Here is a 24,551-nt window from a genome sequence, read left to right on the forward strand (position 1 = left end):
GGATTTTAATGAGGAAATAACTCGCGGGTAGCCAATAGAAACAGGAAGCAGGAATTTCTGGCAAGTATTGGCTTAAGATAGTCAAAGTGGTTGGACAAGCTTCAGTGTGACTTAAAACAAGTAGCTGCAGGAACTGTTGTCAAGTTTTCCCTTACGTGACAACAATCGCCAATGCTCAGTCAACCTCGGACTTTGAACTTGAGTTTTTAATGACATTCTGGTCCAGACAGCACGTTCGTCCCGAGCAAAAGTGAGATGCTATATGATTCATGAGCTAGTAAATATGAAAGGATGTCATTGATGCGCACGCTGAAGGGCGGATAGCATGACAACAGCGACACGTCTATCGATCAGTGCCAAGCCGCCAGCTATAAAATGTCGGCGCAGTTGGAGATAAAATCAATAGCTAATTAGTTTCACGCATGAATGATCTGGCCCATTTTTTTTTTTTGGGTCAATATGCGGTCCAGTTAGTGGTAGTCCTCAAAAAGCGCAATAAAATTAGAATCGCAGAGTCACATATGACATCATAAAATGTATATATTGTATAAAATGTATAACACATAATTTTTTTTCTGTGAATCCGGTAAATCTCAGACGTTTTACACGCTCTTCCCTTTAGACTCCTTGATTAGTCATCATCTATCAAAATGGCAGTGGAATCGAAAAAATTATTTAGTGGTATAAAGGCTGGTATTTACTGTATTATTCATGAATCTCTCAGCTATATATTTATCTACAAGCGCAGATGAAAGTAAACGTGAATAATTCATCCGCTGTCTATGTATACGCTTTGCCGACTCGACATTAAAGAGTTGTTGTCGCTTTCAGGCCGGCAGTCCGACTTCAGTCAACGCGCCGAGCAGCTTCTCGAGAACGTCCGTTTCACCCTCCAGCCAAGACATCTGCAGGTACAAAACACGTCGGGGATGTCGGTATTGACCTGGTGAAGACTTGGGGTCTGCCATCTAGTGGTGAATAGTGTTATTACAATTTAAGGTCAATTTAAGATGGTTGTGTTTTTTTTTTTCATAAAATGGGTCATTGAGTGCCACACGTTGTCATTGTCCGTACCCCCAAACCTTTTTATTTCTCTCAAATGTCCATTTGTGTCTCTTTTTGTTTTTCGGCCTTTCCCGTTCCCCCTTTTCCTGCTGTCCTTCACCACTCTGTGTCGCACGCCATTCACATTCAACACATGCACACACAAGCAGTGCAGATGAGGAGCGTCAGAAGCAGACCGCAGTGGTTCTCTTGGCTCCTAACGGTAAAAGCTCGGAAGGTCGCGGCGGTGTCACGGTGACCACCGTCTGCACGGACTCGCCGCCCGCCTCCAAACAGCGGGATTGGCTCTCACTGCTGCGACCCACCTTGGGCGGGGCGGGCCACCCCCACGGCCCGCTCCGTTTCTCGGCGTCGCTCAACGACGTGGGCCAGCGGGTGGACAACCTGTGTCGCGGCCTGCACTTTATCGACCGCACCTGCTCCGAGAGCGAGCTGGAGACCAAGGCCGGGGACGCCGCCCAGCCTCTAGACGACTCTGAACTGAGGACGGTGGACGCCGGAGTCAACGGCGGTCCAAAGCTGAGTCGGGACGTCTCGGCGCACACCCACCTGGTCCCTTCCTTTACCAACAACTACAAGTACATGCTGAGCCCTTCCGTCCCTCCACCACCTCCACCACCACCACCTCCTCCTGTTCCTGATCACCTCCACCCCTCCCCCAGCGCCAACTTCCTCCGCCTTTTCCTCCCCTTCTCCCGATCGTCAACGGCGTCGAGCCTGCCAAAGTCCTCCAGCGCCATCACGGAAGGCAGCGAGTTGGAGTTTGCCCCTGAGGAGATGGCGAAGAGCATTCATTTGGCGCCGCTTTGCTACATGGACGAGGACAACGACCTGGACCACTGCCCGTCCCCTATGTCGGAGAAAACGGAACCGATGTCGCCCTTTTCGCTGGCAGGCGACTGTTGCAGGTGGGTGACTCTCTGGATGGTGTCAAACATGGCCGCCCGCCCCCTCCTGTGACGTGGTAGAGCCAACGCCGGTCCCAGTGATGCAAGTGGAGTAGTAGAAGCTTCCGGTTGGCTGATAGATTCGTGCATACACACGAACACACACACATTCGTTGGTCATCATTCATGTTTACCCATCATGTCTTTTCCGGGGGGGGTCCTTGACGGTTTACAGCGCTTCCAATACACTCAAAAAATATATATTAGAAATATTATTAATAGATTGGATTAAAGGTAAAAATTTGGATGTGTGGTCATGTTGGCGTCTGCCTTTAATAGGCGTGGCCAAATCAGTGACATCACTAAGTGAGGACATTTGAATATTAATGCATTTTTTTATTTCTATAGAGCTTATTCATATTTATGACTTAAAAGTGTCAAAGTAATCCAAAAATGCACTGTAATTATGACTTGGCCGTAAACCGAGGAACCTCCCCCTGTACTTCATCGCCGTTTCATTTCCCCTTTTGTGTTTTTGTGATGTCATCCTGGTGGCAAAGTCAACTTGAATGGAAAAAAAAATTGAAGTCTTTCATCATTTATACTGTATTTTTTCAATCAATACCTTTTACGGCAGCCTCCAGCTTATACGTTAACGTCAGCCATGCCTTTCGTGGACAAATACGAGGAAGCCGAGCGGATCGTGCGGTGGATTAACGGCGTCAAATTGGCTTTGTCGTCTCTGGACAGAGCCAAACAAACAAGCAGCATGTGGCGGCAGTTTCCTGTCAGGTGGCTGCAAGCAAGAGCAGCTGATTCCACTCACAATGCCTCCGCTTTCATTTTAGCAAAGTTGGCTGGATGAAAAGATGGTTAACAGACTTCAGATTCAGAAGCATATATGTAGATTGGATGGATAAATAGTCAAATACAAAATTAGCTTAATTTAGCCTTTTAGCTACCTTAACTCATTCACTACCATTGACGGCTATAGACGTCAAAGATCTCTTTGTTGTGGTTATTATCCCACACAGAAATTTAACTGCTCACCAAAATGTAATGTCATTTATTTTACTTTGTTTTAACTTCTTGATATGTCTAGTATGTGTTTTAACCTTGTTTTTTAAATGTCTTCCCGCTTTTCCATTTTCACTTTGCCTCCCAAAGCACTAGGTCATTTCAAACACACCGAATGCATTCGACATTCTTTTGTAGGCTGAAAATGGCGGTCTTCTTATTCTCACTCGAAACAGGATAGTCTCAATTAGGCAGAGCATATAGAAAATCTTTTTTTTCCTCCAAGAACATCAAAAATGGGTCACGGATGGGTGTTCCCTCAAGCGGATCAAGAAGTCTATGATGTAGTCTCAAAAAGAAACTTTTTTTTTTTTTTTTTTTTTTGCACTTCCATCTTAGTATCTATTTTTGTTGGCTGGGCTTCAGGATCTGTCACTGTGAAGGAGACGACGAGAGCCCTCTGATTACGCCGTGCCACTGCACGGGCAGCCTACGCTTCGTGCACCAGTCGTGTCTCCAGCAGTGGATCAAGAGCTCGGACACGCGCTGCTGCGAGCTCTGCAAGTACGAGTTCATCATGGAGACCAAGCTCAAGCCTCTGCGCAAGGTATGTCAAAAAAAATTCTCATTTTGCGTCTTGAGTGTATTGAAACAAACCACATAGTCTCTGTTAGCTAAATGCTAACATACAATAAGAAACTCCATAGGCCTGCGGGCTAATAAAATACTATTTCCGTGGTAAATAATATTTACCACAAATCTTTCTACCATATAAAAACACTCACAGGCATACATTCTTTATCCTCCGTCAAGACTCATTCTGTATTACTGCCGTACTGAGAATCCAAAAGAAAGAGCTGACCTGTGCAACTGGGTTATTAATGTTATTTATTTTTTGAAATATGAATTCCCACAGTGGGAGAAACTTCAGATGACGGCGAGCGAGCGACGGAAGATCATGTGCTCGGTCACTTTCCACGTCATCGCCATCACGTGCGTGGTGTGGTCGCTCTACGTGCTCATCGACAGGACGGCGGATGAAATCAAACAAGGTCGGCCATTTTAAAACCACCATCTTATCACAGTGTTAGAAAAATGTGAAGTAGGCTAAAAGTCACTTTCGTTAGACGAAAACAGCAATAGGAACCTGCTGCTTGCCAAATAGTGAGCACCCTATATTAATGGGACAATTAAGATTTGCTTATGAAGCGACTTGTTTGTCTATTATCAATAAACGCTCCAGTGGCTTCCCATCCCTTGTGCATTTTCAATTGCGCACAGATGGAAGCACAAGCTGGGCCGGCACCTTTATTTATTTAGTCCATCCTGATGATTCACTTGCAAAGGCTGCCGTCGTGCTCTCTCGCCAGATTCAGATGCCATGTATTGTTTTTTTAATAAGCTCACACTGTACCTGTCAAGGTTACAATTTGAAGTGTCTTATTTTATACATATATACTTATATTCTCTTTACTCATGCAGCCCGGAGTATTCCAGGTAAATCATTTAAATTTGTTACCCCCCCCCTACCACCACCCCACCCATCAGCACTTAACTTTCCTCACAATGAAATTATTATGGTGATACAGGATTTTATTATTGGCAACCCTCAAGCAATTTTGTGTTTTAAATCCAATTATTGTTATGACTTTGTGTTTCAGAGGTAACTCATTTTTAAAATGTTTTTGTATGCAATATTATTTATTATTTTTACATTATATCCAGTATTGGTTTCATTGTCATCTAAATATATTAATTGAGTTTGTTTTCAAATTGTGTAGTGACCGCATCAGTCAAATAGAAGTCTCCCTCTAGTGGCAAATAATGGCACTGCTGATAATAATCTAATGGCTTTATCTTGCTTGTGAATTGAGGACGGAAATGATATAGCAATTTAGTCCTTCCTGTATCGTCTATCTCACACACATTGCTACATTTTACTTGAAGCTTGTGGTTTTTTTTCGTGCCCCCCCCCTCCTCAGGCATTATGGAGTGGCCCTTCTGGACCAAGTTGGTGGTGGTGGCCATCGGCTTCACCGGCGGCCTGGTGTTCATGTACGTGCAGTGTAAAGTCTATGTCCACCTGTGGAGGAGACTCAAGGCCTACAACCGCGTCATCTACGTGCAGAACCGGCCGGACTCGTGTAAAAAACTGGCTCTGGAGAAGCCACCTCTCTTGGAGCCCAGCGTGGACCAGAAGGACACGCTGGCCCCCGCCCATTCCGACACAAACTCCTCGCACTATACGGAGACAGAAGACTACGGTATGGAGGTGCTCCACGTGTGACATGAAGGTATTGAACAGGGATCTCAACTGATTAATTAGCATTGATCCACAGAGACGGACAATGGTGCAGGGTTTTTGCCTCTTTGTTAGGGTGCTGGTTTTAGGGAACTCAAAACTGGGCACATAAATTGTGTGACAGATTATCGGAACTTTTTCAGAAGTAAAGATGAGAACACACACACACACTTCACCATAGTCAATGTTCCATTTATAAAAATAGCCACCATAAGTCAGCGTCGACTTTGCTGCCGTTATTCTATTTTCTATCAAAATGTTCCCACAAAAAAAGTCTACTACTTGAAAATGAGTTTTGAGAGTTAATTTGTTGAGTCTCGGACAAAAATGTCATGGATCTGTGATGTCACTGGGTCCACCAGACCCCAGTCCACCACGTGGATGCACATCGAAGCGCTTTTTGGTTTCTTAAGCGGACACACACAAAAGGCTAACATCTGAAGAACACAAAAACTTTTAACCAGGATGTGATTTCCCTTTTTCCTTTAGGGAGGGGAAAAAAAAAACATCCAAACTTTATGAAGCGAATGTACACTTTTTTTGGTAAACACAAAACGTAAAAAAAAAAAAAAATGTTTTCTATGTCTTTGAACTTATCGTGTCAACTTTCTACGTTCGAGTTGAGGGGTGTGCGTGCAAGCATTTAATTTTTGGCAGCTAATTAACGCGAGTGTCGTCACGTGGCTGCTTTTGTCGTGATTGGTCGAGTAGTTGTTTTCAAACATTGTTCCCTCTAGCATGAACATGTAAGAAGAACCTCAACCTTTCAAAAACAGCCTCGGGGAAAATACATCCGGACACTTGCGTTAACATGTTGCCATATTCCAATACTGTAATTTATTTTCCTGGAGAAATCCACCGCTGCAATGTCTGCTCTCCACATGCTGCCCAAATAATTAAATTTGTAAGATTTTTTTAGGCTAATTGATAAATATGTTCTTTAGCACTTTATAATGGCTGAATTTTCTTCGTCTACTGTATATTTTGGTCAAACAATAAAATAAAAATGTATCTTACCACTCTTAGTAGTCACCCATCCAAATTGGGTTCCCTCTAGCGCCCTCCGGTGGGGAGGAGGCTGACATTGCAGAAAGATAGCGGTTGATTTCTCAAGGCAACTTGTTTGGTTTTTGGTTTTTTTTGGGGGGGGGGGGTTAAATAACCTTCATAACCATTCCACACACAAAAAATATTTTTCAAAAGTCTTTTTGATACTCGCCACTGCCTGCAATGCGCAATGGTCCAACAACTCACATGGTAATAACGACTGCTCAAGCAGCAATAAAAACGTAATTTTATTTTTTTTTCCCAGTTTGAGGAAGATTCATTTCTTCCTTGGCGCCTCAGTGCAATGTGATGATTAAAAAATAAGGGGGGGGAAAGTGCAATTACCATTTTATGTTGTTGATCTCTTCTATAGTTGCTCTCTCTGTTTTTTGTCCACTGGGTATATCTTTTTGTGTAATATTTATTTTGGGCAAAATATTTGTTAATTTCATCCTCGTCCCCTTTTTCCAAGTAATTTTATGATATCTACATTGTAGCTCCATCTTCTGTCACTTTAATTATAAATCACTTTTTATTTATTTAAAAAGAATCGCTCATTAAAATGTGTTTTAACATGCTGTATTTGTAGAATGTTTTTTTTTTTTTTTTTTTTTAAAGGGAGCTGGCTCCTTGCATTAAGTCTTGAGCTTTAGATGTAAGCATTCCCTTTTATTATCCTGTTCAGTGAGATGAACGTTTTTTTTTTTTGTTTTTTTTTTAAATGTACTTTGCTGCTTTGACTCGTCATGTCTGGGCGAGGGAGGGAGGGAGGGAGCACGAAAATGTAACTTGCACAAAGCTACATTTGTTTACTACTGACTGGACTTGAACATATTTGATGACTGTTGCCCCCCCCGTCTTTTATCATTCCACAAGTTTGTGTGTGAACGTCACTTTGGAATAATAATAGTGTAAAAGCGACATGAAAAAAAAAAAGGTCCTCCTGTTTTTTTAAACTAAAACTAGATGTTTTTTTTTCTGTTCCCATGTTTGAACAAAAAGTGTATAGAATTTAAAACAACCAAATAAAAGATGATGCTTTTCAAGGTTTTTGTTGGTAATTTTTTGAACCAGCAATTGCGCTTTAATATAAATTTATTTATATTTATATATTATTTTCTTTTTCTGAAGCCAGGAATGAGTTTTTAAAATTTTGTTTACGAGCCTGCCACGATAGTCTTGAGTACTTTGAATAAGGTCGTAAATGTCAGTTTTATTTTAATTTTGTTTCTGAAAATATTTTTTCCCATTTCAGCTTATTTCGTTAGTTTTCGTGAACTCTAATAACCTCGATGTGAGTTAATTTGACTTATAATGAAGTATTTTAGATGGTTTTATTAGGTCATTTGAATAAGGTCGTAAATGTCAGTTTTATTTTAATTTTGTTTCTGAATTTTTTTTCCTCCCATTTTAGCTTATTTCATTAGTTTTCATGAACTCTAATAACCTCGATGTGAGTTAATTTGACTTGTAATGAAGTATTTTAGATTGTTTTATGAGAAGGTCATTTGGTTACTCCAGTTTCTTAATTTTATATATAGAAAAATAGTTTGAACTTTGGAGAATTTAGTCTGTTTAAACAGCCACACTGTTAGGTATCCTGTCAGGGGACATGTAGTTGTAGGGAATTTTCAGTTCCCTCGTCTTGATAGCGTTGCTTATCTCCGCCAGGCTCTTCCTGAACGTCTCCATGGCAGCGTTCACCGGCTTTTCCAAGAAGTGTTCGTCGGGGTACGTTCCCAAGTAGAGCTGTAAAATGCAAAGGAATGTGTGCAAGTGAAGGCAGGTTTTTTTGGTGCCGAAGGGGAGTTGTACCTCGTCCTCCTGGTACTGACTGAGCGCCCAGACGGCCCCCAGGTGCCAGCTGGAACGTCCACGATCCGGGAGACTGTCCATGATCAGGGACATGCTTGCCAAACCCTTCCGATCAGGCGGTGGCTGCCGCATGGTGGACGGAGCATTGGGAATCCAGGAATACCAGTCGTACTTTTGGAGTCCAATGTTTGGGCCAAAAAATTAATCCGTCAATGAATCAGTCATCGAAATGTTTTCATGAGACATCACCAGTCTGTATCGTACTTGTCCAAAGTTGACGGCCGCATGTTGGGCTGAAGCAGTGAACACGATGATGGTCAGATATTCGATCAGTTCCTCACGGGATTCAAGTGATCCTGGGAACCCTGCACCGATGGATCGTGTGTCACCAAAGTAGCTTCTGCGTCCAAGATGTACGTCAGGGTATACCCACCGGAGTGCTGGAAGTCTTTCATACCGTTGTCGCACACATCTTTAACGAAGGCCTGGATTTCGTCGTCTCCCTGCACCTTCTCATCGCTGCTGTAGTAAATGCTAACCACATCTGACACAAAGCTACAAGAAGATCCAAATCAAGTACAGAGAACCAAATAACACTTGTTGTTCCCCAAAATGCTCCTCACCTCTTGATGGCCTCCCACACCTTGTGCCCGTCGTCTCTGTAGAAGTAGTTAGGCACCTCCGGCTTGCTGTCCATTCCGCGAGCTTTGATCATATCAGGGAAGCAGAGGGACCTGAAGGTCAGGGTCTTCATGGTCTTCTGAATCAGTTGCACATGAGCACCTCCACCTGTAGCATTTGCCTTGACGTGGGAAGCAAGAAAAGAATATGGACTCGAAACCTTGAGACCTCCCAAGTTAAGTACTTGATCTTGTCCCTGGTCCTACAATGCTCAGGTGTTTCCAGTCTCTTAGAATCTGTGGTATGTCCCCAAATCCTCAGAACCCGTGCCTTCTCTGAGGCTTCAAAGCCTTAGGGGCCAAACCTGTACCCCAATTCTCGAAGTCTAAGGATGCCTGTTTCAGTCAAGCTTGTATGACCTCTCCAGATTTATTACCAGGACATAATTGACTTGGTTTAAGGTTATCTATCAGGGCTTTACAAAAACCTCACCTTATCAAAGAGACCATGTTCACAGATGAGTTCTTCTCTGGCCTTGGTGTTGATAGAGATGGTGAAACGCATATGTGGGATGAGTAGCTGTGAAAGGAGCACATCAATTGCTAGCTTTCAGTCCTTCGGTCAGTCCGATCAAGAGTTTTCACCTTATAGATGGGGTGGACGGCGGGGAGCTGTCTGAACATGGCGATAGCAAACATCTCCGAGATCAGATGTGTCTTGAGCAGGTGCGTGACCGTCTGGTGGTGCTGGAAGTCGGACGAGCGGACCCAGATCTTTGCCAGGAGCCAGTCATGGTGACTGTCCGTGGGCAGGAAGATGGGGTTGTCCTCGCCGGGAGTCTGACCCAACTGGGAGATGGGCAGAAGTAAGGTAAGCGATGCGGGTGTTGGAGTAATTCAAGACCAGAGGACTCGTTTAAGACCTGTATAGCTATCGGCAGGATCTCGTTCTGTGTGTTCTTGTACAGAAGACAAATGGGAGCAGCCATATACTGCGGGGTCTTCGGGTCTGTACCGTTTGCTTTGATGCCATCCAACACTTCGTAGTCCACCATGTAGATGTTACCTGCCTGGAGAAACGATTGAAGCAGATTTATTGGTCAATTCATGGAGCTAAATGCTAAAACTGCTAAATGTCATCGTAGGGGAAACCATAATGGGATTATCTGAGAAATGATAAACAGGAAAGGGGCAAAGAACTGAATTTGGGGGACATCGTCCGCCATCCCTGAGTTTACCTTTACTTCCTGTTCAAGAGTCAACTGTCTCTCCAGACTGGCAGTGACCATTTCATTGGTGACAGGAAACTTGTCAGGAAGTTTGGAGATCTTTTGGATGAGGACAGGATTGCAGCCGTTTAAGAACTGGTAGCTGAACACGAAATCCTCTTCCCAGTGTTGCATCACATATTCTAGAGTGTAAGTAATTGAAATGAAATGTGAAATAATTACAGAATAGACATCTGAGACTGACCTGAGGGTCCATTTCGAATGGTCCAAAAGATCTTCTTAAAATGGTCAATGCTGTCCCAGGATGACTGGAACATGTTCATGAAGTGGTTCAAAAGCAGGTTCTGGATTCTGGAAATGTTTTATTCATCAATGACCAAGTTCTTAATTTCTTGTGGTCTAGTTTACGACTTGAGGGAATACGTACGCTTTTGTGAAGTTTAGTTTGAAATCAACTCCCTTTTTACTGTCAAACTGGATGTCCAGAGGCAAGTCCTGGTGTCTGTTAGCATCTATGCTCATGGGAAAGCCGGGTTGCCACTCCGTCCATCTAAAGTTCCGAAATTCAATTTGACACCAAACATAGCGTGGGCCGGCAGACAAAGCATACCTGTAAATTCCCCGCCTCGTTTCCAACTCGTTTTTCCTGTGCTCGACGAGACTTGTCTGATCATCCTGAGGCAGGTGAGCTAACCAAGCAAAAATGATGAAATGAACCGAGCTAACCTCCGCCCCTTTGTGATTTTACCTCGGCCATCCCGCAGCACCATTTCCTGGTCGTCCACCAGCCAACGGTAGCACGGGAACTCCACGGTGTCTCCGCCGGGAGTCCTGACCGAAACGTACCTGCAGTACCAGTGGTCCTCTACCAGTTTTTTTTGCTTCTCCAGCTTTATTAGGACAATCTCACCCAGGTTCTCCTGCACCTCCACCGGGTAGGAATCCACCTGTGAATAAAGGTCTTTCAGAGGTATGCTAGTTATGGTCTCCCTCAAGCATCCATGTCAATTGGGTAAAAACACAGTTAAACCTAATATAAGAAATTCAAGGAAGTGAATTGGAATCTATTTTGCCTTATTAGGAAATCGTCCATAACCCGTTGATCGAAGAAGGATTCCTGGCAAGTACTGAACCGTTTAATAAGTTACGAAAAAAGGAGTGCCCCCCCCAAAAAAAAAATCAGTCCTCAAACAGTTAAAAGCCACAAGATTCAAAGATGGTATTTGAAAAGGTAATGTTTCTGGAATGTAACAGGACAGCAGCAGATGTTTCCTGAAAGCCGACTTGGTTCATACTCATAAAAGGTCCTTTTGAAAATATGATGTTGCCACCTACCGATCCCTGCTCAAAGTCATTGAGCCCAAGTTTGTTCAGCTGAGTCTTCTGGCTGCAGCCCTCAGTGCCCACCAGTGTTACGGCCATGGAGTTATCAGTCCCCGACCTGCCTTGAGTTCCCGTCGCTACAGTCACGATATACTGCATCGTTGTCACGCTGGATGGAAACGCTCCTATCGTTGAAAAAGTCTGGAGTATAAAGTAAACAGAGTAGGAACTGTTGTTCGACTGGAGTCTCCTCCCCAGTCCCTCCTTAAAAGTGCTAGATGAAATTTGATAGTTCAGGATCTGGTGGCATTATTTGTCCTAAAATAAACAATAAGCTTTGAATAAATGCTAACAACAACTCCTTATGGGGAAATTCAAAAGTTTGTTATATTTCACTGTACAATTATGCAAAATTACCGAAATATCACTAATATATAAAAATGTGGGAAATTAAATTCATAGTTTGTACCATAATAAATAATATAAATGAATTAAATAAATATATGATGAATAAATAAATACAAAATAATAAATGATAATATTTTAATATTAATAAATAATACTAAATAATATAAATAAATTAAATAAATATATGATGAATAAATAAATACAAAATAATAAATGATAATATTATAATATTAATAAATAATAATAAATAATATTGTGCACAGTTGGTACATTAAATATAATGATTTTTTTTTTTTTTTTGAGAATCATTGCTATTCAGAAGTGAATCGGCCCAAAGCTGTTTAAAGGTAAGTTTGTCATTTTATTATTCGCATTTCTGACAACGAGCAAATGTTTGGATACAATATAAACAAGCACGTCAGACAGCGACACTGTTGGGGATTTGATCGGGGGACATGTTGTAGTAGGGGAGTTTCTTTCCCTGGTTCCTCGTCTTGATGGCGCTGCTGATCTCTGCCAGGTTCTTCCTGAATTTCTCCATGGCCATCTTCACCGGCTTCTCGATGAAGTGCTCGTCTGGGTACATTCCCAAGTAGAGCTACGGGATGGGAGAAGACGCCGAGGGTGAGAAGTTATATTTATTTATAGATACGTTTTACTTCAGTAACACTAACCTCATTTTCCTGATACTGGCTGAGGGCCCAGACGGCCCCCAGGTGCCAACTGGAGCGTCCTCGGTCCGGAAGGCTGTCCATGATCAGGTTGACGTTGGCCAAACCCTTCCGTGTGGGGGGAGGCCGCCGCATGGTGGACGGAGCGTTGGGAATCCACGAACACCAGTCGTACTTTACGTATGAAGACAGATTAATCTTTCTCGATGTCTGTAATGACGAGAAAGTTACATACCTGTCCGAAATTGACGGCTGCGTGTTGAGCCGACGCGGTGAACACGATGACGGTCAAGTACTCGATTAGCTCCTCGCGAGATTTCAACGCCTTGGGGAACTCTGTCGAGAATTGGCAAAGACTTGTGAAACGCATTCCGAGACGGTGACCAAACTCAGGAAGGCTACTTCCTCACTTTTTGGGCTTGTTTGTTTTCGCCGTGCACGTTTTCGTTTTTTAGCTCGACCTACCGCACGAGTCAAAGTCCTGCATGCCGAAAGTGCACACGTCTTTCACAAAAGCCTGGATTTCCTCATCTTCCTGCACCTTCTCGTTGCTGCTGTAGTAAATGGTGACCACGTCTGATACAAAGCTGCAAAAGACACAATTGAGTGGATAGAAAAAGTCTACACACCCCTGATCAGATGATTGTTTTTTGTGACAAAAAAAGTGATCGATATTATTTTCAAATTTTATATACCCTTAATGTGACCTATAATCATACCTCCCACTAAATAAAAAAAGTACATATAAATAAATACTTAAAAATAAATAATTATAAATACATATAAATGATTAAATAAATAGAACTCGATAAAAATAAATATAAATACATTTATAAATACATAGTATAAATTAATGTAAATAAATATAAGTAAATATAAATACATTTAAATAAAGTACATATAAATAAATACTTAAAAATAAATAATTATAAATACATATAAATGAATAAATAAATAGAACTCGATAAAAATAAATATAAATAAATTTATAAATACATAGAATAAATTAATGTAAATAAATATTAGTAAATATAAATACATTTAAATAAAGTACAGATGTTCTTGTGGGCTTTTCCTGTCGTATTTTTGACTTTGCTTCAGTTAGTTCTAATGACGTCGGTACGATGATTTAGTTAGCTACCGTTATTTAGTCACAAACTAGTGGTGTGACTTTGTTCAGAATCAACCAATCACATTCAAACTCGCATTATTTCCATTAAGTCCCACCTCTTGGTGGCTTCCCACACTTTGTAGCCGTCATCTCTGTAGAAGTAAGTGGGCAGCTCTTGCTTGCTGTCCACCCCACGAGATTTGATCATGTCGGGAAAGCAGAGAGACCTGAAGGTCAGGGCTCTCGTGGCCTTCCGAACCAGCTGCACGTGACCGCCTCCGCCTGTGGCGTTCGCCTTGTCGGAAACACAACAAACTGTTCTTAGGGATCATTTGAAAGAGGGTCTTGGTTTGGAAGATGCTCCTCACACTTACCTTGTCAAAGATACCACACTCGCAGATGAGCTGTTCTCTCGCTTTGGTGTTGATGGCGATGGTGAATCGGATGTGAGGAATGAGTAGCTACGGAGCGGCGAATCGGTCGCTCGTTAGTCAACTATCGACTCACCCATCGATTCATTCATGAGGGTCTTACTTTATAGACTGGGTGGACGGCTGGGAGATGCCTGAACATGGCGATAGCAAACATCTCCGAGATCAGATGTGTCCTGAGCAGGTGCGTGACCGTCTGGTGGTGTTGGAAATCGGCCGAGCGCACCCAGATCTTTGCCAGGAGCCAATCGTGTGGACTGTCCGTGGGCAGGAAGATGGGGTAGTCCTCGCCGGGAGTCTGACCCAACTGGGAGACGAGCAGAAGTGAGGAAAACGAGGCGGGTGTTGGAGTAAGTCAAGACCAGAGGACGTTTTTAAGACCTGTATGGCGATCGGAAGGATTTTGTTGTCTGTGTTCTTGTACAGAAGACAGATGGCGGCCGCCAAGTATTGCAGCGTACACGGATCCGTGCGGTTGGGTCTGATACCTTCTAACACTTCGTAGTCCACCATGTAGATGTTCCCCGCCTGGAAGTGCAACAGGAACGGGTCAGATAAGTCCGTATGTATGTAGATGGTTATTCTACCTTCACTTCGTCTTCAAGAGTCAAGTGTCTCTCCAGACTGACTGCGACCATTTCATTGGTGACAGGAAACTTGTCAGGAAGTTTGGAGATCTTTTGGATGACGACAGGATTGCAGCCGTTGAGGAATTGGTAGCCGAACATGAAATCCTCTTGCCAGTGTTGCATCACATACTCTGGTGTGTTAGAAAATAACACGTGAGAGAAGCTCAATGAGAACAACTCCAAGAAATATTTGAGGCTGACCTGAGATTGTATTTTTGATTCTCATAAAGATCTTCCCAAAATCGCCAAAGTCGCTCCAGGAAGTCTGGAACATGTGCATGAAGTGGTTCACGAACAGGTTCTCGATTCTGGAAATGTTTTTTTTTTTGATCAATGACCAAGTTTCGATTTTCACGTGGTCCAGTTGACTATTTGAGGGAATACGTACGCTTTGCTGTAGTTCAATACGAAATCGACTCCCTTCTCACTGTCAAACTGGATGTCCCGAGGCAAGTCCTGGTGTCTGTTAGCATCTATGCTCATGGGAAAGCCGCGTTGCCACTCCTTCCATCTAAAGTTCCGAAATTCAATTTGACACCAAACATAGCGTCGGCCGGCAGACAAAGCATACCTGTAAGTTTTTTGCCGCATTTCCAGTTCGGTTTTCCTGTGCTGCTTGACGAGACTCGTCTTATCATCTTGAGGCAGGCGAGCTAACCAAGGAAATAAAAAATGCTACGTGATGAAATGAACCGAGCTAACCTCCACCCTTTGTGATTTTACCTCGGCCATCCCGCAGCACCACTTCCGTGTCGTCTACCAGCCAGCGGTAACACGGGAACTCCACGATGTCTCCTCCGGGAGTCTTCACTGAGATGTTGCTGCAGTACCAGTCGTCATGCACCCAGTACTTCCTCTTCTGCAGCTTCACCAATGCAAGCTCACCCAAGTTCTCATCCACCTTCACCAGGTAGGAATCCACCTGTGGAAAAAAACTAAACTGGTCCATATTTGGATACTCCTCATTTGGGCCCCTCCCTCCCATAAAATACCTTTTATGCCATCCATCAAATCAAAAAACATACATCATACAAATGTTTCATTACTTTGCTTTAATTATTTGGCCCGCAGTGTAATTATATTTGACCCATGATGACAAAATGTCCAACTTTGTGTCAATATCAAAATTACCGTAATTTCCGGACTATAAGCCGCACCAGCTAAAATTCATGGATATTTTCGTTTTTTTCTTACATAAGCCGCACCTGACTATAAGCCGCAGGGTTCAAAATTTTGGAAAAAAGTTGCGGCTTATAGTCCGGAAATTACGGTACAAATTATCTTCACTTTAAAAAAAAGAGATATTGTTTATCTTTTTAAAATATTTGAACAGTTTTTACTAGATTTCAAAACTAGTTTATCATTTTGTTGTGTAGCCTATACTATTATGAGATTTATTTGGCCTTCAGAAGGAAACTATGACTATTGCGGCCCGTAACAAAAATGAGTTTGACCCCCCCGTTTTAGAGTCTACAAACGCCGCTATTGCTTGGCGCAGGTGTGCAATAGGTCGGTTAAAATGTCATCATCCCTCTGCCAATGTATCTTCCTCTTTTAGCGTTCCAACCATGATGCGAAACTAGTTTCAGATGTATATTTTCGATAATAAAGACTCACTTACCGCACCCCTCTCAAAATCATTATACAGAGGCTTGTCCAGCAGGATCTTCTCGCTGCATCTCTCAGTACCAACCAGTGTTATGTAGACGTAGTCATCCGTCCCCGCAAACCACTGGCTCCCCGTGGCGACGGTCACAGTATAAGACGGCATCGATGGAAAGACTCCAAAAAACACTTTCCTTGATTCAAATGATCGATTCCGTTGCCCATCAAATTGTCGTCACGTCTGTTGGGTGGTAAAAGTGTGCACTTCTCACTTTTCTTCAGATGTCCACACTTCTCTTACACAAATGCCACAGGAATGTGGAACTCTATAAAAGCAGACGTGGGCGGTAAGTTACGGGGATAACGTTCAACCTGAGCGCACACACGGTTTTGCTTTTACGAACCAAAATGGGTGTGTTTAATTGAAGCCTCAAATTTACTAGGCAAATGGATGTGACGCTGGACAATGCCTGGTAGTATGTTCGATGCAAATATTCAAAGTACAGTCCTCCATATGGGCTACAACTAAATCTTCCGGAATACAGTGAATCCCTGTTTAAAAGATAGCCACACCTAATTTGATTCAAAAATACTTAAACTTAATAAAGATACTTTTTAAAGTAATCCTTAGTACCTGTTGTTATGCACGGCTCCCCCAAAAAAGAGGCCAAGCATGTTTGCTTCAAGCTGCCAGTTGAAGTAAAAGTAACACATAAAACCCTCTGGTAAATAGCGTATATATAAAAAATGTAATATTCAACATAAACGTGATGTTGTCCAACGAGAGGCTGCTAGCTTAATGCTAACAAATCATGCAAAACGGCATTTACTACTTATTTGATGACATGCCAAATTTTTCCAAAGTACAATTTGTGCCAAGGATTGATAAAACTTTCCAAAAAAAAATTGCTAAGCTTGATGATCATTTCCAGGATTTGCTAAAAAAAAGTGAATAGATGAATAAAAATATATACGGTACATATACTCTGTTTTATTTGCATGACTTTGTCCAGCTACAACTGTAAACCACATAATTTCTGTAAGCAAAGTCACCACTCAGTGGCAGCATGTAGCTAAGTCAATAAATAACAGAAGTAAACAAATAAAAGTGCAATTTTTTTCCACCTTTCAGACCATCGCCCGATGCGGACATCTAGTACATTCATCACAGATCCAAATATAGACGTCAACAAAAAAATAATAATAGCATGTACGAAAATCTATATGTAGGGTGATCCTTGAATTGCGTTTGATTATATGCACAACATCCGTGTGCGTGACAAAACAAATCATGATACAGTTCTATTCAAAGTTTGGCATCAGACAAAAATTTTTTTAAGAGACATTTAAAAAAAAAAGTATATTGTTTGTAGACAAGGCAAATATAGCACTTGCACCCCTTACACATTTATAAAGCCCTGAATCATAAATACTGCAAACATTTAATCTTTCAGTGTATCAAACTCATAACAAAAAATGAAATGTGTGAATTTTACGTTGAATGCTACAGTTGATCATTTGTTCGTGTTACGCTTGTTTCCAGCTGCCTGTTGTATACCGCTAAAACGGAACCCTGACTTAGGAGTTTTTCAGCCCATAAGCCGCGGCTTGGATATTTTTTGTGTGGAGTTGCTAGCAAAAATGTGTCCTTGTTGAAATTTAATGTAAGACGAAACATAAAACCAGACTCGCTGTATTCAAACCAACCACTCAACTCGTGTAAGCCACCTAGCAAAATGCTAACACGATGCAAAAGGCCCAAAAGGGGCTACTGAAACTCACATCAATCTGTGAGAATTGTAAATATTTGACAACACTCATGAGCATATATTCTTTATCCTCGTCTGCAGCTGATTGTTTTCTTCTCATGTACGTTTTATTATGATGCCCCCTAGTGGCCAAGGAATTAAAGCACTAAATCATGATGCAAATATCGTTTAGTTTCTTTTACATTCTATGTTTTCATCAAGTACAATACATCAGAGGACAGTTTTTTTTCGTAATAAAAAACACGTTACAAAAATTTTGTTGTTCGGAACGAATTAAAATCTTAAGTCAAAGCACCACTGTGGTACAATAATTTGGGGAAAAGTATTTCCCACCGCACACAGCATAACAAGATTCACTCCGGTCTGAGGAGTTTAAGACATACCGAGCAAGCATCCACGCGAGTCGGATGAGTGACGCGGCCTCTAGTTGAGGTGGAGGAGTTGCTTCATGAATTCGTAAGTTGTGAAGGCCACAGCCTGAGAGGGCACGCAGCGGATGTAGTTGAGGGAAAGACCTCGGTACAGGCCGTTCTTGATGCCGTACTCGGTGTAGACGTAGGACAGAGTCTTGCTCAGGGAGCTGTTTGGTTCCAGAAAAGATGATATGCAAATATTTATTTTCATTGCGGGGGAGTATGTGCTTTTTAAGGAGGTGTTCGAGGAGTCCTAAAGAAGGGCTTGGTGGTACTTACACACACTTGTGGGCGTCAGGAAGCACAGAACCGAGCTGCATTCTTCGCCTCGCCACATCCAAGGGATAGCTAGTGAGACCAAAAAAAGACTTAGCTGCCAATCGGTCGCGTTAGGTGGAAGTAGTCCACTTACGATATCGTCTGAGCGATGGCACCGGCGATGCCTCCACACAGCAGGTTGACTTTGGTTTTAAGAACCAGGACGTCAGGGTTGTCCGAGGACGGCCGTCCTAGCGTCTCTGGGAAATGTTTCAAGCCGAGGCTTTTCAAAGTCCCGAAGGTGAAGAAGGAGAAACCTGTGTGTTTTCAGATTTAAATTTGTAAGTTGAGGTACCAAGACACGTACTGATAAGAACAATCACCTGCATAAGGGGCCATTCCAATGAGGGTTGGGGTGAGACCCCGGTAGAAGCCGGAGAATCCCCCCTCCTGTGCCAAAATACAAAAAAAGCATAATCAATACATTCAATACCTTAAACGATTTTATATCCAGCAGGTGACCTTCAGATAGATGGTGTGGAAGGCGTTGGCGATTCCAGTGTAGCGATGATACCCAGTCACCTGGAAAGCAAGTCTGGCTCGAACGACGTCCAGTGGATAGGTGCATATCACCGCCGTCATACCTGACAACAAACCAGTAAGCCATTTATTATTGTCACACTAGCAATGCATTCAAACAGCAAGTTACCACTAGATGGCGCTAAATTGATTGATTTCATTGTTTGGGTCGGAGGACAAAAATGATTTTCTGACCTGCCATGGATCCAGCCATTAGGCGATGAATAGGTCCGGAGATCCCAAGTTGTTTATTGACCAACTGTTGAGCAAATGTATGTCGGGGTGCAAATTGATAAATAAGCCCAAGTGCATCCCATTTGTCTTTTATCTAAAAACATCACATTTACCTTTTTATAATTGTCGAAGGCCATGAACTGGATTGCGCCATAAGGAAATATCCTCACCATCATAGCTCCATTGCCCTTGTACAAACCACGGTAGCCTTCTTTTTTTGGGACGGCTTTTAGGGTGGAAAACACGCCTGTGCAGGAAGAGGCACAATGATGCTATAAATTCTACAACTATAATTCTTATTTGTAGACATATTACCCAGGTGTTTGTAGTGGGGATTCTGGGCCTGAAGCAGAATCTTGACTCGGTCTAGAGGAGCGATTGTAGTCTTGGCACAGCATCCTGCGACACCTACGGCAGAGAAGTTAAATCAAATTTATTTATTTAAGCAACCCTTTAAGGAAAAGATATATTTGATCACTATGTGTCAGGTCCCTACCTCCTGCAACAAAGGAGCGGAGCCAGTAGTAGTCTATTTGGACTGGAGTGCTGCTTAAGGCTGAAGGTGTGGAGACAGTAGCAGCAGCAGCCTCTGACGTCATCCTGGATGTTCACAAATTCTCCGCATGCAGCGCTATCAATCAAAAATGGACATATCACTTTTAATATTGTTGTTATCATAAGCACTGCCCACATTATTTACCGTCATTTATCAAATAAATCAGGATTATTTTGAGTAATAAAATCCGTCCATTATATGTACTATAAAATATAAAGATGTACTTACGTTATTACATTCTGGACAGAGCAACGTGGAAGGTCGATAGAACAAATGTTCCTCAGTAAAATAATTTCTCCGTCACCTTGTTCTTCAACACGAAGCTAGCTCACATGACACGCTAGCGTAGCAAACATAAGTGTCGGCAAATATTCATTATCTGACTCCAAAATCTATCAAAGTAGAAAATTTAGCGACGTTTCAGAGCTTCACGTAATACTGGACCGGGAGAAGAGTGCCCTTCGCTCTTGCTTTACGAGCGCACATTAGTGACGTAGGATGACGTCACTTGGCCCAGCCTCGGTAGTCATGTTTACGTTCTAAAAACCTGATACAAAAGATGAGATGTGGTCTTTAACGGGTACAGACTGAAGAAGATCAAATTAAAACTGTTTTTGATTAAAAACAGGGTTGATAAAAAAAAAATATTTGCCCTTTTCTTTGTACATTATTACTTGGATCTGCACTCCAAAACGATAGGTGGCGGTAATGCATCTTATTCGTCAGATGCGACCCGCCCTAACAAAGAAGAAGACGAAGCGGAAGAAGACGACGACGAAGCAAACAACATCACAAATCAAGATGGCATCGACTGGTTCTGTTTTTAATAGAGCGAGGCCTGCCTCAAAGTTGAATTCCCAGTTAGATCAAGGCGTCAACGTTACTCAGGTGGAAGCTCGGGAGGATGAAGAGCAGTGCATCAAACTGGCGGAGATCCTTGAGCTTCTTTTGGCCGCCGGATATTTTCGGGCCCGCATTAAGGGACTGTCACCTTTTGATAAGGTGGTCGGCGGGATGACTTGGTGCATCACCACCTGTAACTATGATATTGACATTGATCTACTTTTTCAAGAGAACTCAACCATCGGTCAGAAAATAGCATTGACTGAGAAAATTGTGTCTGTTTTGCCCAAAATGAAGTGTCCTCATCAGCTGGAACCTCATCAAATCCAAGGGCTTGATTTTATTCACATTTTCCCAGTGATACAGTGGCTAGTGAAACGGGCCATCGAGACCAGAGAGCAAATGGGCGACTACGTGAGAGCCTATTCCATATCTCAATTCCAGAAGGCCTACAACCTTCCAGAGGATGAGGAGTTCCATCAGAGAAGAGGCAAGGCAGTGGGAACAGTTCTTGATATTCTGGACGTATATAAACCGCAGAGGAAATACAGAAGGCAAAAGGAGGCAGGAGAACTACTTGATGAGGAGTCCAGGGTTCAGTCTACATTGCTGGAATATGGCAGGCGATATGGATTCAGCAAACAATCCAAACAAGATAAGCCAGGTGAAAAAATGGCCTTGTCAAATAAAGACTCTGTGACGCAGGTTTCAGACGAAGAAGTTCAGTGGGCGGCTGAGGAGAAACGCATCAAAAGCCTGATGAACACAATGGCCGCCATGGCCAATCAGGAGGGTCAACTGACAGCTAGCGCGGTGGGCTACATCGTGGGGCAACAGTCTGAAGAGATCAAACTGATAGCTTCGGAGTACGCCGAGAAGCATTTGGAGGTATCGGAGGATTTTTCCGAGCGGTACGGCCCGCTTCACCAACACCTCCGAGCCGTCGCCTCTCTGAACAAACAGATCCAGCAGATGATTAACCAGCATACTGAGCTGCAAGGTCAGCACACCCAAGTTAAGGAAGGTTGCGACGAGGCCAAGATGAAGCTGCGTGAGGTCACAGAGCAGTCGGATACGCTAATGAATCAGATGATGATTTTAGAGGACGCCGAACGTGAAGCTGAGGGCAGCGTGCTGGAGAAGCTGAGATTCCTGGTAACGTCCAATGAAAACTTGAAACTTCAAGAACAGGAGTTCCGTACCCACTGTAAAGATGAGATGATCCGCCTGCAGCAGAGTATTGAAAATTTAAGCACAGCATCGGGACTTGGTATAGAGGAGAAGGAGAGGAACCAATTGATTGACAAGCAGCACAATACAGAGCGAGAGAAACTACAGAAGGTCCGTCTGCTGATGGCGAGGAGGAATCGTGACATTGCCATTTTGCAGAGAAAGATTGACGAAGTGCCTTGCCGTGCAGAACTCACACAGTACCAGAAGAGATTCATTGAACTCTATTGCCAAGTTTCTGCAACACACAAAGAGACCAAACAGTTCTTCACTCTGTACAACACGTTAGACGACCAGAAGGTTTATCTCGAGAAGGAGGTCAATTTGCTGAATTCCATTCATGACAACTTCCAGCAAGCCATGTCGTCTTCGGGCGCCAAGGAGCAGTTCCTCAGACAAATGGAGCAGATAGTGGATGGGATCGGACAGAGTCGCATCAAGATGGAGAAGAAGAAGCAGGAGAACAAAATGAGGAGGGATCAGCTGAATGACAAATACCTGGAGCTGCTCGACACCCAGAGGCTTTACTTCCAAACCGTCAAAGACTTTCAAGAGGAATGTCGAAAGAATGAAATGCTGCTGTCCAAGTTGAGAGCAAAAGGAGCATCGTAGTTGTTATATTGCAAACAGCGTGTTTATGCTTTAGGTTGCAATCTATGAAAACGAATTATATCGATAAATTGCCAATGTATGTAATCTTCACTTTTGAGTCATAATCTTGACTGAATTAGTTTTCAAATGATGTCATACCCTCGTCATCTGTTGAATGCAAGAAAAATAACTGATCTTTTCAACAATAAAAGATTTGATGGGTTACAAAACCTTTTAAGTCCTCTTTTTACTTCCTCTATTTAAATTAGTAAAACTGTCTGCAGTTAAGATGTCCCTCACCAACTACACTTGGGTAAGTGATTAACTCTCCTGCTATTTTTTTATTCAATATATTGACCAGGAATTATATATTTTTTTTAATTTTCAAATATCATACCACTAATTGCTCATCGTTCTGTGATTGCACAGTCGTCACAGAAACAATTATCCCAAACGTAGGTTTGTAATTGCTCATAGTTACCACAAGATGGCGTCAAAGTAATGTATGTATACAATAATGTATGTATAATGATAAATTGCTATTTTAGTGAGTACAGAAATATGTTTTACAAATTAAACCGTATCCCTGACTTTATGTGTGTGTACACTCTTTAAAGCCTAATATTGTGACTTGATGAAAATGACTAAAAATGCAGTAAGCATGTATGATTAGGGTTCCATTAACACATTATTTTTCCCTTGAAAATATGCAATAAAGTGAGTTGTTTATACCGTATCTATATATTCCTGCAAAAAAAAAAAACATTTTTCTCCTCTAATCTTTTTCACTTGTCTTCCTTTTACACTTGATAAGAAGGAGTGGCGGGAAAATGCAGTCGCACACGTCCGCACTTCCGATCCGGGCCCCACTGACAGCTGGCATCCGTGTCTGGTTTTCTCGCCTCCCCTCCAGCCCGGAGACGACGAGCTCTACCGGAGCCGAACCCGAAGCTTGTTGGCGTCTGGCAGGAGGGAGTGAGGAGCGCGGAGAGCGAGAGGGGCTGCCCTGGCGGAGGCTGTGACACAAGAGGATTTGACATTTTGACAACGCGAAGTGAGCAAACCGCTCGGCGACGTGGCCACCTGGGTCCCCCCCTTGCCCGCCTCCTCGCACGCCTGTCATGAGCGCGTCGGTGTGGGAGCCCAGCAGCCGACCGACTCGCCATCAGCAGCGGTGGGCTAAATTTGCCGAGGAGGGAAAACGCATACAAGGTCTGGCTGTCTCCGTGGAGTATTATTAGCACTTCAGACGGCGCAAGTGGCCCTCTCTCTGGTATGTCAAGAATTTTCTGCGTCAAAAACACGTAAATAAACCCACACGAGCGTCAGAACCGTGTGAAAGTGGCGTTTTGTCTTCGGCCCCCCTCCACGCCTTTCCCCCAATAGGCGCTTTAAACGCGGGCGGTCAAGTGCAAAAAAAAAATGGGAGTAAGGGGGACGCGGGGGTCGTTTGTAATAAGCACATTCGACAGCAGGATCTGGCTTCGAGCTCCACTCGGCAACGTGTTTGCCCTTTAAACTGCTCACGCCAAGAAGGAAGCGCTAGTGTTTGGAGCAACTTATTATTCTTATCTATCTTTGACTCGACGTTTTTTGACACTCGTTTGACACAAGACAAGTCAGGCGTGGCCAAATATTAACCCCCAGGCATGTTTTGCGTGTTATTCTTTTTGAATAAATGTATTCTTCTCCCTGGGTGATTGCTTAGCATATCTTGCCTCACATCTCTGAGGTTCTGGGTTTGAGTCCGGCTGCCGGCCTTCCTGTGTTCTCCCAGTGCAGTGTTCCAACTTCCTCCCACATTCCAACAACATTTATGTTAGGATCGCAGAAGAAACAAAATCACAGGTGTTAAAACTAAAGGCCCAGGGCCAAGTCTGGCTCACCATATTTTCTTATGTGGTCCGCTAAAGCAGAT

General features: G+C 42.9%; 6 protein-coding genes across 15 annotated transcripts in view; 3 read left to right on the forward strand and 3 right to left on the reverse strand.

Annotated features, from left to right (window-relative positions):
• The window catches only part of marchf8 (membrane-associated ring finger (C3HC4) 8), a 27,042-nt gene extending 19,678 nt beyond the window's left edge, over positions 1-7,364 (forward strand). For 2 of the 8 annotated variants that reach the window (XM_049736257.2, XM_049736261.2), the window contains 6 exons: positions 832-911; positions 1,212-1,973; positions 3,396-3,576; positions 3,886-4,021; positions 4,452-4,466; positions 4,952-7,364. In XM_049736257.2, the coding sequence (XP_049592214.1) occupies positions 832-911; positions 1,212-1,973; positions 3,396-3,576; positions 3,886-4,021; positions 4,452-4,466; positions 4,952-5,256 (1,479 nt within the window). In that variant the 3' untranslated portion in view covers positions 5,257-7,364. The remainder of the gene's footprint in view (positions 1-831; positions 912-1,211; positions 1,974-3,395; positions 3,577-3,885; positions 4,022-4,451; positions 4,467-4,951) is intronic. The other 6 variants (XM_049736262.2, XM_049736264.2, XM_049736263.2 and 3 more) reach the window with 4 other exon arrangements.
• Positions 6,548-11,565, reverse strand: LOC125978685 (polyunsaturated fatty acid 5-lipoxygenase-like). The gene is made up of 14 exons (XM_049736254.2): positions 11,318-11,565; positions 10,731-10,929; positions 10,593-10,671; positions 10,410-10,532; positions 10,227-10,333; positions 9,992-10,164; positions 9,677-9,823; positions 9,399-9,602; positions 9,247-9,333; positions 8,757-8,935; positions 8,567-8,688; positions 8,398-8,498; positions 8,134-8,304; positions 6,548-8,067 (listed from the first exon to the last, which is right to left on the reverse strand). Exons 1-14 carry the CDS (start codon positions 11,462-11,464, stop codon positions 7,894-7,896), a joined length of 2,013 nt encoding a protein of 670 aa, XP_049592211.1. The 5' UTR covers positions 11,465-11,565; the 3' UTR covers positions 6,548-7,893.
• A 488-nt stretch (positions 11,566-12,053) lies between these two features.
• LOC125978684 (polyunsaturated fatty acid 5-lipoxygenase) lies at positions 12,054-16,476 on the reverse strand. 2 transcript variants are annotated; one of them, XM_049736253.1, is made up of 14 exons: positions 16,177-16,476; positions 15,279-15,477; positions 15,127-15,208; positions 14,944-15,066; positions 14,757-14,863; positions 14,514-14,686; positions 14,308-14,454; positions 14,030-14,233; positions 13,870-13,956; positions 13,612-13,790; positions 12,850-12,971; positions 12,620-12,720; positions 12,388-12,558; positions 12,054-12,311 (listed from the first exon to the last, which is right to left on the reverse strand). In XM_049736253.1, exons 1-14 carry the CDS (start codon positions 16,324-16,326, stop codon positions 12,132-12,134), a joined length of 2,025 nt encoding a protein of 674 aa, XP_049592210.1. In that variant the 5' UTR covers positions 16,327-16,476; the 3' UTR covers positions 12,054-12,131. The 2 variants fall into 2 exon arrangements, with proteins under 2 accessions (XP_049592210.1, XP_068508619.1); XM_068652518.1 differs by having other exon boundaries at positions 14,944-15,208.
• The window catches only part of tet1 (tet methylcytosine dioxygenase 1), a 29,919-nt gene continuing 20,794 nt past the window's right edge, over positions 15,427-24,551 (forward strand). The window contains exons 1-3 of the mRNA XM_049736238.1: positions 15,427-15,465; positions 19,118-19,222; positions 23,547-23,906. The gene's annotated coding sequence lies outside the window, so the exon portion shown is untranslated. The remainder of the gene's footprint in view (positions 15,466-19,117; positions 19,223-23,546; positions 23,907-24,551) is intronic.
• slc25a16 (solute carrier family 25 member 16) lies at positions 17,132-20,044 on the reverse strand. The gene is made up of 9 exons (XM_049736266.1): positions 19,910-20,044; positions 19,729-19,821; positions 19,527-19,660; positions 19,375-19,438; positions 19,123-19,244; positions 18,984-19,050; positions 18,755-18,917; positions 18,622-18,690; positions 17,132-18,509 (listed from the first exon to the last, which is right to left on the reverse strand). The coding sequence occupies exons 1-9, from the start codon at positions 20,010-20,012 to the stop codon at positions 18,353-18,355; spliced, it is 972 nt and encodes a 323-aa protein (XP_049592223.1). The 5' UTR covers positions 20,013-20,044; the 3' UTR covers positions 17,132-18,352.
• ccdc93 (coiled-coil domain containing 93) lies at positions 19,119-22,863 on the forward strand. 2 transcript variants are annotated; one of them, XM_049736255.1, is made up of 2 exons: positions 19,119-19,258; positions 20,669-22,863. In XM_049736255.1, the coding sequence occupies exon 2, from the start codon at positions 20,678-20,680 to the stop codon at positions 22,652-22,654; it is 1,977 nt and encodes a 658-aa protein (XP_049592212.1). In that variant the 5' UTR covers positions 19,119-19,258; positions 20,669-20,677; the 3' UTR covers positions 22,655-22,863. The 2 variants fall into 2 exon arrangements, with proteins under 2 accessions (XP_049592212.1, XP_049592213.1); XM_049736256.2 differs by having other exon boundaries at positions 19,124-19,258; positions 20,696-22,863.

The sequence above is a fragment of the Syngnathus scovelli genome, chromosome 12 (genome assembly GCF_024217435.2).
Source record: "Syngnathus scovelli strain Florida chromosome 12, RoL_Ssco_1.2, whole genome shotgun sequence".
In the NCBI taxonomy this organism is placed as follows: Eukaryota; Metazoa; Chordata; class Actinopteri; order Syngnathiformes; family Syngnathidae; genus Syngnathus; species Syngnathus scovelli.

What these genes read in the sequence shown, in the direction of transcription:
- LOC125978685 (XM_049736254.2), bottom strand. Translation starts at nt 11,464, where the DNA reads ATGCAGTATATCGTGACTGTAGCGACGGGAACTCAAGGCAGGTCGGGG. An exon ending in ACGAGGCGGGGAATTTACAG is followed by an intron (nt 10,533 to 10,592) that starts GTATGCTTTGTC and finishes TCGGAACTTTAG; the next exon opens with ATGGACGGAGTGGCAACCCG. An exon ending in AAACTAAACTTCACAAAAGC is followed by an intron (nt 10,334 to 10,409) that starts GTACGTATTCCC and finishes AAACATTTCCAG; the next exon opens with AATCCAGAACCTGCTTTTGA.
- LOC125978684 (XM_068652518.1), bottom strand. Translation starts at nt 16,326, where the DNA reads ATGCCGTCTTATACTGTGACCGTCGCCACGGGGAGCCAGTGGTTTGCG. An exon ending in AATCAAAAATACAATCTCAG is followed by an intron (nt 14,687 to 14,756) that starts GTCAGCCTCAAA and finishes CTAACACACCAG; the next exon opens with AGTATGTGATGCAACACTGG. An exon ending in CAGCCGTCAATTTCGGACAG is followed by an intron (nt 12,559 to 12,619) that starts GTATGTAACTTT and finishes TCATACGTAAAG; the next exon opens with TACGACTGGTGTTCGTGGAT.
- slc25a16 (XM_049736266.1), bottom strand. Translation starts at nt 20,012, where the DNA reads ATGACGTCAGAGGCTGCTGCTGCTACTGTCTCCACACCTTCAGCCTTA. An exon ending in TCCCCACTACAAACACCTGG is followed by an intron (nt 19,661 to 19,728) that starts GTAATATGTCTA and finishes CTTCCTGCACAG; the next exon opens with GCGTGTTTTCCACCCTAAAA. An exon ending in TCCACACCATCTATCTGAAG is followed by an intron (nt 19,051 to 19,122) that starts GTCACCTGCTGG and finishes ATTTTGGCACAG; the next exon opens with GAGGGGGGATTCTCCGGCTT.
- ccdc93 (XM_049736255.1), top strand. Translation starts at nt 20,678, where the DNA reads ATGCATCTTATTCGTCAGATGCGACCCGCCCTAACAAAGAAGAAGACG.